The sequence below is a fragment of the Nerophis lumbriciformis genome, linkage group LG08 (assembly GCF_033978685.3).
Source record: "Nerophis lumbriciformis linkage group LG08, RoL_Nlum_v2.1, whole genome shotgun sequence".
NCBI lineage: Eukaryota > Metazoa > Chordata > Actinopteri > Syngnathiformes > Syngnathidae > Nerophis > Nerophis lumbriciformis.
Window position 1 is genome coordinate 25,891,605 of NC_084555.2, and position 15,505 is coordinate 25,907,109.

The window sequence follows — 15,505 nt, forward strand, 5'->3', positions numbered from 1 at the left end:
ATAATTAGCTTGGAATAATGACAAACAAGGAATCAAGACCACGCACAAGTTGATAACACCACAATATTTCCTCCTCGAAAGTCCCTCAAAGTCACACACAGGCCAATATAATCCACTCAAATAGGGAAAAATTGTAGTACCGTTATATAATAATCCATAAAGTTGCGCTGAAGCAAGATAGCATTCGTTGTCTGACATCACTCCAGGCTGTATATGGTAGGGTTAGAGGGTTATAACGATTGTACTTCAACTCGTACAGTTAGACTAATGGACCAGGACTCTAGGCCAGTGGTCCCCAACCTTTTTGTAGCTGAAAACTTGTCCCATTAACTTTTTTTTTTTTTTTTCATAAAGAAATACAATCATGTGTGCTTATGGACTGTATCCCTGCAGACTGTATTGATCTATATTGATATATCATGTATATATTGTGTTTTTTATGTTGATTTAATAAAAAAACTTTTTTTTTTTTTTTTTTTTTTTTTTTTAATTTCTTGTGCGGCCCGGTGGTTGGGGACCACTGCTCTAGGGTATCAATCAATCAAAAGGTATTCATCCCACTGAGAAGCATTGTACCCTTTTAGGTACAAGCTCATACCTCTATTTTTGAGAGTACAAAGTATTGTCCCTTCAGAAGATATATAATGATGGGGGTGTACTCATTTTCATCAGATACTGTTTGTTTGAATCCAAGGCTCTGGCAAAACCACTATAGAGTTAGGAGTATGACACATTGTCATGGCATTAGTTTTCTACTATTAACATTAAACCATAAGATAAGCACTGCTGGTAGACCCTTAAAGGGGAACAGGACTGTTTTTTTTTTTTTTGCCTATCGTTCAAAATCATTATGAAACACATGACAACGAATGGATTTTTTTAATGCATTCTAAATATTGAATAAATAAATAAAAGTCTGCTTACAGTACAGCCAATCGGAGCTCCACTATTAAAATCCAATAAATAACCATTTAAAAACCACCAACCTTACTCCATTTACATTTCGTGACATGAATATTAACCAAGTATTGGTGATATTGTTATTATAAGCGCTAACGGAGACAAACTATTTATAGCGGGCCCATGATCACAAGTTTGAATCCCTATGTTTACATCATCGAATGGTCTACTGCTTCCACGCTTCCTTGCTCCATGTAAGTTTATTCTAGATCATAAATCATGCATCTCACCTGCACAGAAGAAGTCTGAGGATGTATTCCTACAAGTTGGTACACTTTGACAGCCATTTTGGACCCGGAAATGGCGAGAAGAACGCGAAAAGACGCTTGCTTACCTGCATTTAAAATGAGAAGTTACACATCTGATTTGGGACAGGCACAGTTGGTCAGTCTTGTTGCTTTAGAAGGGAGGAAATAACATTAAAACCACTTATATATGTATCCATCCATCCATTTTCTACCGCTTATTCCCTTTGGGGTCGCGGGGGGTGCTGGAGCCTATCTCAGCTACAATCGGGCGGAAGGCGGGGTACACCCTGGACAAGTCGCCACCTCATCGCAGGGCAGACGGACAACATTCACACTCACATTCACACACTAGGGCCAATTTTAGTGTTGCCAATCAACTTATCCCCAGGTGCATGTCTTTGGAAGTGGGAGGAAGCCGGAGTACCCGGAGGGAACCCACGCAGTCACGGTATAACAAATATATAAAAATAACATCACTAGAATAACAAAATATAGTGGAATAAAAACATATATAACAATCATAATAATATTTCACTGACGTGTTATTTTATTTACTACTATTGTTGTAGACTGTGTGAAGTTCTACACCAAATAAAAGCTCCCTGCCAGTGTCAACCGTAACTTACTTAATAACCACAAGCAATAACAACATGTTTTCAGAACAATTGCATTCTTAATTGTTTTGAGTTGCAATCCTCCATTTATGTATACTGTGATATAAAGATGCAATGCTTTGCAGTTTCATAGCGCAAGATTTATGTTCTTCTAAATAACTGGGAGCTTATGTCTTATTTATTTGATGTTTTTATTGGCCTACATTAGACATATTAAGCATTCATATGCAACATCACCTGCTTAACTTTTTCTCTGTTGCCTTCACACAATAAATAAGTGGTCATTGGAAACAACAAGTCATGGTAAAGAAGGGGACACATTATTTATATAAAATGGGTTTACAGCGCCACCTATTGATGGAAACGTTAATTACAGCTAACTTTGGGAACAATGTTGGCAGGCCTGTCATGTCTTGGGCCGAAAGGTGATACTGGTGAAAGAACATTCAAGACTAATTTCCAAATGTCATGCGGCCCACTTTCCCAAGGGAGAGCATCATGTTCTGTTTCAGAACGGCAGCACCCATGCAGACCTTTTCCAGTGGATAATGAAACTATACTGCTGGACAGTCTATACACGGACTACTCTAAATATATAGTTTATGCAAGTTCTATAGTATAGTCCCATACACCAGTTTACAACTAATTACATAAAACATTATAATACCGTGTCAGAGTTTTTTTAATTATCGTAAATCTTGAAATATCAAAATGATTCCAATTGTTTCTGAAGCTAGAGACTCTTTCCAGTGACAAACAAGTAATTACGGTGACCATCAGAGCAAGAAGACAAGGTTGTGACAGGAATACAAGTTGTAAAACGTCATGGAAGTTGTTTGGGATGTAAACAAGGAGGGATTCACATGATTTTATGTTAAATGTTTTATAGTTCCATCCATCAATCCATCCATTTTCTACCGCTTGTCCCTTTCGGGGTCGCCTTGGGTGCTGGAGCCTATCTCAGCTGCATTCGGGCGGAAGGTGGGGTACAACCTGGACAAGTCGCCACTTCATCGCAGGACCAACACAGATAGACAGACAACATTCACACTCACATTAATATTGTAAATTCTAAAACCTCGATGATTTTCAGTAAAAGTCGATAAATTCAGTTGTCGGTTAATATACATTGGTACTAACACTTTGAGCATGCAGTGATTCAAAATAACTGCCAGACACATGCGGTGCTAAGAAAAAATGTATTATTGAATAATTTATTTCCAATGAATGTGTTTTAGTACAAAACATGCATCAAATTAAATTCAAGTTTGATTTTAATAAAATGTAGTCTGCTCATCAGGGGGAGTATTCCAGGTAAGAAGTTCAACAAACTCTGAGTTTAAACTAAAATCTGAGTTGATTTACCCTAAGATGGGAAATTCTGAGAGTCAGGCTCCAGAACAGAGTTAGTTCAATCATCCTGAGTATGGTAACTCTGCGTTAAGACCACAATAAAAACACGATCGATCAATGGAGCGCTGATTCAACGATTCACCATAGCAACTGGGGACAGAAATGGTTGTCTTTCTTCACTCAGCTGGAAGTGAACATGTTAATGTGTGTTTATGGTGAGTATGAACACTTATAAATAATAGAGTAAAATAATATTGGACTTAATTGAAAAAAATATTTCCTGCCAAAGTCAATGCATAAGTTTGAATGCAGTAGTTTATTGAAAAGTGGAGGATTGATTTGAAAAAAAATCTCATTTAAATTTAAATGCAATCCCACTGGTGAGAAACACACATGCAGGCATCTGAAAATAATATTAGAATTAGTAAAATAATAGTAATACATCTCATATTTTACTTATATTTTCAATAATGAAATATCAAAAAATCTATTTAAAATTTTTTATTCAATATTTCAAAATAAAATGATTACTAAATCAAGTTTTTTTTTATATGTTTATATATATATATTGTTTGTGCTAAAATAGCTTGTTCCTACTTGTTTTTATGTAGGAACAGTGTATCTAAAATCAATGGTTTTTTTTGTATTGACTAAAAATGTTTTTTTTCTGACCAGTCTTATATAATGATAGCACTGTATATCTAACTAACTTCTGATTATAACTTACATGTAAAGTCAATACAAATACAAAGTAAATACCATTGAGTGGCTATATATACAGGTAAAAGCCAGTAAATTAGAATATTTTGAAAAACTTGATTTATTTCAGTAATTGCATTCAAAAGGTGTAACTTGTACATTATATTTATTCATTGCACACAGACTGATGCATTCAAATGTTTATTTCATTTAATTATGATGATTTGAAGTGGCAACAAATGAAAATCCAAAATTCCGTGTGTCACAAAATTAGAATATTACTTAAGGCTAATACAAAAAAGGGATTTTTAGAAATGTTGGCCAACTGAAAAGTATGAAAATGAAAAATATGAGCATGTACAATACTCAATACTTGGTTGGAGCTCCTTTTGCCTCAATTACTGCGTTAATGCGGCGTGGCATGGAGTCGATGAGTTTCTGGCACTGCTCAGGTGTTATGAGAGCCCAGGTTGCTCTGATAGTGGCCTTCAACTCTTCTGCGTTTTTGGGTCTGGCATTCTGCATCTTCCTTTTCACAATACCCCACAGATTTTCTATGGGGCTAAGGTCAGGGGAGTTGGCGGGCCAATTTAGAACAGAAATACCATGGTCCGTAAACCAGGCACGGGTAGATTTTGCGCTGTGTGCAGGCGCCAAGTCCTGTTGGAACTTGAAATATCCATCTCCATAGAGCAGGTCAGCAGCAGGAAGCATGAAGTGCTCTAAAACTTGCTGGTAGACGGCTGCGTTGACCCTGGATCTCAGGAAACAGAGTGGACCGACACCAGCAGATGACATGGCACCCCAAACCATCACTGATGGTGGAAACTTTACACTAGACTTCAGGCAACGTGGATCCTGTGCCTCTCCTGTCTTCCTCCAGACTCTGGGACCTCGATTTCCAAAGGAAATGCAAAATTTGCATGGTTGGGTGATGGTTTGGGGTGCCATGACATCTGCTGGTGTCGGTCCACTCTGTTTCCTGAGATCCAGGGTCAACGCAGCCGTCTACCAGCAAGTTTTAGAGCGCTTCATGCTTCCTGCTGCTGACCTGCTCTATGGAGATGGAGATTTCAAGTTCCAACAGGACTTGGCGCCTGCACACAGCGCAAAATCTACCCGTGCCTGGTTTACGGACCATGGTATTTCTGTTCTAAATTGGCCCGCCAACTCCCCTGACCTTAGCCCCATAGAAAATCTGTGGGGTATTGTGAAAAGGAAGATGCAGAATGCCAGACCCAAAAACGCAGAAGAGTTGAAGGCCACTATCAGAGCAACCTGGGCTCTCATAACACCTGAGCAGTGCCAGAAACTCATCGACTCCATGCCACGCCGCATTAACGCAGTAATTGAGGCAAAAGGAGCTCCAACCAAGTATTGAGTATTGTACATGCTCATATTTTTCATTTTCATACTTTTCAGTTAGCCAACATTTCTAAAAATCCCTTTTTTGTATTAGCCTTAAGTAATATTCTAATTTTGTGACACACGGAATTTTGGATTTTCATTTGTTGCCACTTCAAATCATCAAAATTAAATGAAATAAACATTTGAATGCATCAGTCTGTGTGCAATGAATAAATATAATGTACAAGTTACACCTTTTGAATGCAATTACTGAAATAAATCAAGTTTTTCAAAATATTCTAATTTACTGGCTTTTACCTGTATACATCCATCCATCCATCCATTTTCTACCGCTTATTCCTTTCGGGGTTGCGGGGGGCGCTAGAGCCTATCTCAGCTACAATCGGGCGAAAGGCGGGGTACACCCTGGACATGTCGCCACCTCATCGCAGGGCCAACACAGATAGACAGACAACATTCACACACTAGGGCCAATTTAGTGTTGCCAATCAACCTATCCCCAGGTGCATGTCTTTGGAGGTGGGAGGAAGCCGGAGTACCCGGAGAGAACCCACGCAGTCACGGGGAGAACATGCAAACTCCACACAGAAAGATCCCGAGGCCGGGATTGAACTCACGACTACTCAGGACCTTTGTATTGTGAGGCAGACGCACTAACCCCTCCACCACCGTGCTGCCATATATATATATATATACTTGTTTCTAACCATCTGTTAGACCACATTGCTTAATTTTAACATTTAATTATGAATACAACAAATGATTAACTGAAATTAAGGTAATATATATATAACTTTATAAATAAAGTTGATTTGATTTGATTTGATGTATATATATATATATATATATATATATATATATATATATATATATATATATATATATATATATATATATATATATATATATATATTGCCAAAATATTTTTTTCTTTCATCCATCCATGTTCTATCTTTATTTCTTACCTGTCAATTTTATGTTAGAACAATGTATCTAAAATGTATGTTTCTTGTTATGACTAAAAAAAAAATGTTTTCGGACCAGTCTTATATAAAAATAATAATAATAATAATAATAATAATAATAATAATAATAATAATAATAATACTGTTTAAGTGCAATCTCACTGTTGAACAATGCACGTTGAGGCATCTAAAATAATATAGTTTTATTTGATTAAAATTGACATGCAGTCAATGCACAAGCTAAGTAAATATCATTGAGTATAAACTGTTTTCGAACCAGTCACTTTCTGTTAGAGCAGCAGTTTGATTATCATAAATATGATGTACTAAAATCTGAGACATACTTCGTGAAATGTGAAAAATTATCTTACCTGTAATCTTTTGTTGGTATTTGTTTTTCTTATTGTAAGTAATACATCCAATATTTTTGTTGTATATTCAATAATGTTTGTTTTCTAAATTATGTAAAATCAATGGTTTTTGTATTTACTAAAAAATAAAAAATAAAATTCTGACCAGTTTTATATAATAATAATATTGTTTAAATGCAATCCCACTGGTGAAAAACGCGCATGGAGGCCTCTGAAAATAATGTATTTTTGTTTTAATTATAATTGACAAAGCATTTAGTGGCTATAAATATATACTTTGTTTCTAACCAGGCATTTTCTGTAAGAGCACTTTGCTTGTCATAAATGGTATGTACTAGAACTGAAGTACCAGTAGATGGCACTGTAAGCTGTCACAAAAATGACTTTTGCAACGCTTATTTGATATATTTTAATAATTGCGTGTCCAATATTATTGGCTTAATGAACATCCTTTCCTGCTATATCAAGACATGTGTAATTAATATAATTAAGAGTAATGTGTAGGATTAAACGTCTACAGGTGTGCACCAGGCTGGCAGCGGCAGAGGGTGTTCCTCACAAGGCAGTGGCACCTTCGAAAAGAAGCTCCTGGCACGGAGTTCCCTGCGTGTTTGTGAAGGTGTAACATGGTGTAAGTGCATTGTTTTAATGTTAGAAATGTCTTCTTGTTGGTGTTAAGGCAACAAAGTGGTTCGTACGGAAGCTTTAATGTAAATTCGCGCGAGCTAACGCTTGTTAGCTAATAGCTTTACAAACTCACGCATGACATTGGGCGCGTCATTTAAAATGATCACTTCCTGACTTGTATTCTTTGCAACATAATTTTATCTACCGATAAACGGAATGGAATAATTAAATGTAACTCAATTTCAAGTGTTTTAACTGCACTAATGTAATTTTTAAATGTGTTGTTACTCCTGGTGTGTCTGTACTAGCGCATTTATTTACCGCCATCTTTCTTTTCTTCATTCTGTTTTGAAACTGTGATTTAAAGCGAGTTAGTGCTTGTTTCGTCAAGATTTTGTGCTGAAATGTAATCTTCGATTGTTATTGGTACCATAATTGAGAAAAAATCAGGTAATATTTAGTTAGTTCATAATATTGGCAATTACAAATGGTGCTCATACACGGTGGCCGATAATGGTAAGCGTGCAACTAAAACACACAAACACTATAAAACAAATGTAACTGGGAAATTTTGTGAATGGGCGGATTGATACTGACATATATTTATATAGCGCGAAAATATCAATTCTCAAATCAAAAGGTCAATGCTTGTGATACTTAAATTATTTGAGATAATGTATATCATTAACAAGAAAGTAACTAATTCATTGCTGATTGGTGGGAACTACTTTTTCTTCCGCGTAGGTAAGGCACACTGCTGTGCTCAGTCATTCAGTCTGTTTGATTGATTGATTGAAACTTTTATTAGTAGATTGCACAGTACAGTGCATATTCCGTACAAAAAATGGTAACACCCGAATAAGTTTTTCAACTTGTTTAAGTCGGGGTGCACGTAAATCAATTAATTCAATGTCATTCGTTTAAGAAAATTATTGGCAATTATTATAAGTAACTTTATATTATATAATAGCAAGTGTCTGTATCCTTTTATCGAATGCTAATTGGAGATACTTGTATACAAAGTTGAACATAAATAAGATAACACATTCAATGCTAAGTAACTACATCACTAGTTTCGCTTTGTGATTTAATATAGATTTAGGTGATTCCCTAAGCGCAGCACAGTGTTGCCAACTCCTCAGCAAGAAAAGTAGCTATTGGCTGTCCTCAAAGTCGCTAGACACCGCCTCATTTGCATAATGCATTGCAATGGACGCTGTAAAAGAGATACACAAGTGAGTTTAAAAATGACAAGTATGATTATATATCTTATATGTAGTCCTGGGTTCGATCCTGCGCTCTGGATTTTTCTGTGTGGAGTTTGCACGTTCTCCCCGTGACTGCGTGGGTTCCCTCCGGGTACTCCGGCTTCCTCCCACCTCCAAAGACATGCACCTGGGGATAGGTTGATTGGCAACACTAAATTGGCCCTAGTGTGTGAATGTTGTCTGTTTATCTGTGTTGGCCCTGTGATGAGGTGGCGATTTGTCCAGGGTGTACCCCGCCTTCCGCCTGAATGCAGCTGAGATAGGCTCCGGCACCCCCCGCGACTCCAAAAGGGACAAGCGGTAGAAAATGGATGGATGGATATTATGTATATATGGGGCGGCGTGGCTCGGTTTGTAGAGCGACTTGAGGGTTCCAGGTTCAATACCCGTTTCCACCATCCGAGTCACTGCCATTGTGTCCTTGGACAAGATATTTTACCAACCTGCGCCCAGTGGTTCAAATGTAACTTAGGATAATAGGTTTCACTATGTAAAGAGCTTTGAGTCACTAGAGAAAAGCGCTACATGAATATGATTCACTTGACTTCACATTATAACAGCAAATTAACTTTCTTTTTTTGATTTTTTTTAAATCAGTTTTGTTCTACATTGTTGAATGCTAAAGTATCAAATTTGATTTTAAAAAATGGAGGGTTGTGATATTCACTAACAAACTAAATCTAATGACTTGCTCTTTAACATGAACAATGGAATCGGGAAGTTTATTTTAGGTTGACATGACAGTGAATAAATATTTACATTGACATCTTGCGCTGTAAATAAATGCGGAAAAAATGGCAGCTTTTGCACGTGTGCATTTCATTTGCAGTCTGGAGGAGTGTGGGTCTCCTCTCTGCACTGATATGAGGAGCTAGCTAGTGAGATGTTCAACTTTCGTCACAGAGACACACACACAAACCAAGACGAGGTGAGCAAGTGACTGAGGCTGTGTACAGTAGGCAAATCAAAATGTGTAATTTATTTAAGTGTGACAGTAAAGAAACATATACATTTAAAATTGTAGTCGAAACTTTAAGCTCGGAACTCGGAAATTCCGACTTCCCTGTACAAATAGAACCCACCATAAAAGTCCAGATGGCAAATGATTTGCGCATGCTCGCACCGCTGCAATTCCAGCCCTGTGAGGGTCTCCACTCTGCTCCCGCGGCACTGCTTGTTGAAGGAAAGTAGCTGCTGCCTGCTTTCACCTCAGTCTCCAAAACAAAAAAAAGTATCCAATAATACAGGGAGAAGTCCCTACATTTGTCACTGGTAGCTGTTTACAAAAAAAATTAGCCAAGAGTAATTGGAAAGTCACCAGATTTTGCGACAAAGTCTCCAAGTTGGCAACGCTGGCGAAGCAACACTTAAAATACACATCTTCTGAAATTATATCAGACGCATTAGGTATAGTTTCACAAAGTATCAGATGGGAATCGCTGATACCTGCATTAATTTTCTCAGTATCAGATCGGATAGAAAATCACGGTATTGCGTGCACATCACGACTAACGAATAAAAACAAACTAAACGCCGCAATTACATTAATGCAAAAATAACGTATGCAAATCTCTGGAATACCCCCCTCACACGAACACTCAGTAGTTTTGGGGGTTTGTTTGTGTGTTTCTGGCATTTTCTTTATGATATTGCAGTACATTATTTTTTGAGTCATTCCTGTGTTGAGAGCGTTGGAAAGTTGTTCTGTGTTCGCCCCTGTCAGCCATCATAGTTTAAAGGAATTTTAATGGAAATAAAGCAGGTTAATGCCTTTTTATAAACAATTACAGTAGATCCCCCTCATTTTCCTGATCCCGTCTTTGCGACCCCGGCAATTTCATGGGATTTTTGGGTAGAAAACACATCTCAATTCACCTTTATTCAGGATAGTATAGACTTTATTTAACAATCAGGAAATTATGTGGTTGTGAAGATACAAAAAATAATAACATGAAAACAAGAAGGACCTGGATAAGTCGGCTCTCTTGGTTGCTTTGTTGGGTCTGTTTCTGGCCATGCTGTCCCCCCACCCAGCAGATGATAGCGTGGAGTATGTTGGTGTTGTAATTGCTTTTGTTTTGTCATTTGTCTATGCATGGTGCAATCGTATATGTAATTTTTATTACCATATTTTTCGGAGTATAAGTCGCACCGGCCGAAAATGCACAATAAAAAAGGAAAAAAACATATAAGTCGCACTGGAGTATAAGTCGCATTTTTTGGGGAAATGTATTTGATAAAACCCAACACCAAGAATAGACATTTGAAAGGCAATTTAAAATAAATAAAGAATAGTGAACAACGGGCTGAATAAGTGTACGTTATATGAGGCATAAATAACCAACTGAGAACGTGTCTGGTATGTTAACGTAACATATTATGGTAAGAGTCATTCAAATAACTATAACATATAGAACATGCTATACGTTTACCAAACTATCTGTCACTCCTAATCGCTAAATCCCATGAAATCTTATACGTCTAGTCTCTTACGTGAATGAGCTAAATAATATTATTTGATATTTTACGGTAATGTGTTAATAATTTCACACATAAGTCGCTCCTGAGTATACTGTAAGTATGAAAAAAACTGCGACTTGTAGTCCGAAAAATACGGTACTCATTTTTTGTTTATTTTGAGCTGTATGTAGAAATGGCGCCACTGAAGTGGCAGCTGGTTGCATCGTCTGTGTGCTCTTTTAATGTCTTTAATGTCCTCCGTGTTCCTTAAAGCAGTGGTGCCCAACCACCGGGCCGCGGCCCGGTACCGGTCCGTGGATCGATTGGTACCGGGCCGCACAAGAAATTTAAAACCCCCCCCCAAAAAAATATTTTTTTATATTTTTAAATGTATTTATTTTTTAAATTAAATCAACCTAAAAAACACAAGATACACTTACAATTAGTGCACCAACCCAAAAAACCTCCTTCCCTCATTTACACTCATTCACACAAAAGGGTTGTTTCTTTCTGTTATTAATATTTCTGGTTCCTACATTAAATATCAATATAGATCAATACAGTCTGCAGGGATACAGTCCGTAAGCACACATGATTGTATTTTTTTTATGACAAAAAAAAAACATTCCCCCCCGTTCCGTGGGACAAATTTTCAAGCGTTGACCGGTCCGCAGTTACAAAAAGGTTGGGGACCACTGCCTTAAAGTATACATGTATGATAATTGTTCAAAATGTGTTTTTACAGCTCATAGTAGTTACACACGGCGAAATAAATCACTCAGTTTATTTGTACAGCACTTTTCACACACGCAAGTTGTAACAGTGTTTTACATAATAGCAAGACAAATGACCTTACCCTACCCACCCACAGTTAAAATAAGAACAACAGATAAATAAAATGGATTTTAGTAAAAAAAAAAAAAAAAAACTTTACCAAAAGCCTGGCATTTTGTTTTATTTTTACTTATAAGAATATTAGGGCTGCAAAGATTGATATGATTAGAAAAAAATCTTAAATTTATATTTTGTTGTGTCAATTAATCATTTAATGAGTGTAACTAATTTTAATGGATAAAATCCGGATTACTTGGAGCTGAACTTTAAATACATGGACATAGTTTCCGCATGGCCGCTGCAATTGAGCACACATGACAACGGTGATATGTGGGTGCCGTGATCTGTGGGGCAATGACCAGTGGATGATCTTTTTTTTTATTAATGCACATACTTTAATAGGGCAATTTCATTGTTGATAATGTGAATTTACTGAAGAAGAAAAAAAGAATGAAGGTTATGGCAAGCAGAAATATTGTTTATTAAAACAATTTTCCCTAAAATATGCATATCCGATTACTCCATTAATCAAACAAACTAATAGATTGATAACTTGATTACTACAATAATCCATAGCTGCAACCCTACCAAAAAATATTTGCAGCTGACCTGTTTGAGATGGTTCATATGTTTAAAAGTCATTCTGATATACGCAAGGCTGGACTGTGACCAGTTCTTGGATCATCATTATCATTGATTAGTGGTGAGTAAATATTTGTTTTGCAATCCAAATTTCGATCGGCACATTCCTAGTAAAAGCGAGATGGGTCAAAAACAGACTTTTTTTATGTGTGGATGAGCAGAGAACGTAAGACTGCGCATTATGCAGGGATCTATCTACTGCGTTAAGATGATGTTTTACTTGATGAAGGTGACTGATCATTTTTTTTCTTCTATTCTCTCCTAACAGACATGGATTAAAACAAAACAAAATCATGCAAACTGAGAGCGCCACAATGGTTCCAGAAAAAGTCAGGCACCTTAAGCCTTTGTCGTTGTACTCTAGGATGAACGTGCCTAAAGGGAACCCGGACAGTTTCCCTGAGCCGTTCATTAATTATAAATTTGAGCTTGTCGCCAGTGGTGCGACAAAGCGTAAATTAGCTGATTGCCATCAGGAGAACAATGAGAATCTGGCAAAGAAACCATTTCAAGCTTCGCTGTCGCTCTGCAGCCCTGCGCCGACACAACACTCCCCTCTTGTCTTATCCCGGGCTGCCTTGTCGGCCAAAGCGCCATCTGTCAAAGTCCAGGCCGATGTCGCGTGCGAGTTGACCCCGAAACCATGCGGACACGAGGAGGTGGATCCTTGTGTGTTGAAGTGTGCGATCTCAGGTCATCAGCTTGCCTTTGATGCTGATGTCGATAAACTCTTGTCCCTTGATCCCTCAGACGTTAATGGTAATGTAAAACACGAGGATGAGGATAAAGGATATGTGTCCATGTACCTGCAGCCCCCGCCTACCTGCAGCCCGGAGGATCTTGCCTCTGGGCCTCTGGGGCCAACTCAGGTTTCAGGATGCAGCGTCCCTCTCGCGATGAATCAAGACCTCGCTGTAGGCGGGTTGTCCGTGCAATCGCCTGTCGAACTATTGGGCGACTCTGTGCAAGGGGAGTGGAATATCGGCCCCCCCATTCTGGAATCTTCTATGTGTGTGAAGGAGGAGCATTGTAGTGTGAGCCATGTAGGTGAGGAGGTGCCACCAAATGAGACAGAATCCCTCCTTGAGTGCAGTGCGCTTGATTCGGACACTAGTTTCAAAGTCCAGGTAAGCAGTTTCAGACGGATGCATTGATGCTGTGTTCTGTCGGTATGTGATGCTTTTTATTTTTTTCCACAGGTGAAATCAGTGGTGCAGATTCCCAGTAAGCCCACGTCCAGCAGTACACCAGATGCACCTTTCCAGAAGAAGAGGTCCAACTCAAAAAACAGTGGCAGGCAAGTGGGAGTGGGGCATCTATAGGGGGAGCTGTAACCACTTTACCTGGTTGTGTAGCCATCATCTGTCAACATGTGCATGTATACAGTAGTACCACAACTTACGAGATTGATTGGTTTCAGTGACGCAGCTCTTAACTCAAAACACGTGTATCTTAAATCAATGTCTACCATTGAAATTAATTTTCAAATCAAATGTAATTGGTGGCAGCCCCCTACCCCCCAAACAGCACAATTTTAACATGTAACATGCCTTCGGGCGGCGTGGCTTGGTTGGTAGAGCACCCGTGCTAGCAAATTGATGGGTCCCGGTTTGATTTTCGCTTAGGCCATCCGAGTCACTGCCTTTGTAACCTTGGGCAAGGCACTTTACCCGACACCCCGTTGATTTTAAGAATGCAAAAATGTGAGCCTCTCTTTTTTTTTTTTTTTTTTACTGAACTCACGGGCAACCAGTTGATATCCCAAATAATGAAAAAGAGAGAACCTAAATTGGAACCTTGAGGAACACTAATCTAACACAAAAAGCAATTATTGATGTGCATTTTCTTTGCAGGCCAGTTGTCTTCAAAACTGCAGAGGATTGGACGCGAGAGAAAGGAAAATATGTCCAGTTAGTCCTTCAACACGTCAATGAGGGTTCAGGTGCTCCTCAAGGTAAGAGCCATGACCCCCCTGTAGTAAATGACTGTACTGTTCAAACATGCTGGTGTATTTGCCAAGATGCTGTCGGTGAATTGCGCAGTTTGATGGCACATGTCGGCCATGACGCTTCCGGAAGATCATGGCAGCATCCATGTGACCTAACATGCAGGAACTACCAAGCACGTTTGGGGAGAGCTGTGCCCAAAATGACCCTTCGCAAGTGGCAGGCCAAGAACTCCCACATGCACAAGCGCTTTAACAAGACGCCGAAAATATTTCAAAGAAGTCCAGTTTTCTAACCAAGCCCTTTTATTGTTCAAGTTATGACAGTTCTTGTCTTTGCACTTTTTTGTTTGCACTATTTTTCTATGTAAACGTGTCGTGTTGGAGCATTTCATTAGCATGTTTGCTGATAAAGCCATTTTTTACAGTTTAGGTATTTTTATAATACAGTCTGTTAAGTGAAACCCAGAAATTGTCTTTGCTTCCATACATTTAATTGGCTAAACAAGATCACTTGTTCATGTTGGGACCTTCACTCAGTTTTTTTTGTATTATTTCTGAACAAAAGTACAGTGAAGTGGATTCAATGTTTGTTCTGATGAGACCAGTGTTTTCTCACTTTTTCTATATTTCAAAGTCCAGTTTTCTAACCAAGCCCTTTTATTGTTCAAGTTATGACAGTTCTTGTCTTTGCACTTTTTTTGTTTGCACTATTTTTCTATGTAAACATGTGTCGTGTTGGAGCATTTCATTGTCATGCATGTTTGCTAATAAAGCCATTTTTCACAGGTTAGGTATTTTTTTATAATAGTTAAGTGAAACCCACAAATTGTCTTTGCTTCCATACATTTTATTGGCTAAACAAGATCACTTGTTCATCATGTTGGGACCTTCACTCAGTTTTTTTTAATAATTTCTGAATAAAAGTACAGTGAAGTGGATTCAATGTTTGTTCTGATTAGACCACAGTGTTTTATCACTTTTTCTTACAAAATATTTAATTATGAGTGACCTCTTTTTATGTACAACTCTCTAGAAACTGTAACAAGAATAATATATAAATCAATTTTCTGTAACATTTCAGTTGAACTGAAGTTAACCCAAAATGTCACATCAAATACAAAATAAGATAATTAGGAGTCATTTGATGA

At 37.9% G+C, this 15,505-nt stretch overlaps 1 protein-coding gene across 2 annotated transcripts; it reads left to right on the forward strand.

Annotated features, from left to right (window-relative positions):
- Positions 1-7,042: 7,042 nt before the first annotated feature.
- LOC133611600 (uncharacterized) lies at positions 7,043-15,306 on the forward strand. Of its 2 annotated transcripts, none has more exons than XM_061968531.2 (5): positions 7,043-7,209; positions 12,678-13,536; positions 13,609-13,706; positions 14,263-14,363; positions 14,430-15,306. In XM_061968531.2, exons 1-5 carry the CDS (start codon positions 7,205-7,207, stop codon positions 14,648-14,650), a joined length of 1,284 nt encoding a protein of 427 aa, XP_061824515.1. In that variant the 5' UTR covers positions 7,043-7,204; the 3' UTR covers positions 14,651-15,306. The 2 variants fall into 2 exon arrangements, with proteins under 2 accessions (XP_061824515.1, XP_061824516.1); XM_061968532.2 differs by having other exon boundaries at positions 14,263-14,356; positions 14,426-15,306.
- Positions 15,307-15,505: the final 199 nt, after the last annotated feature.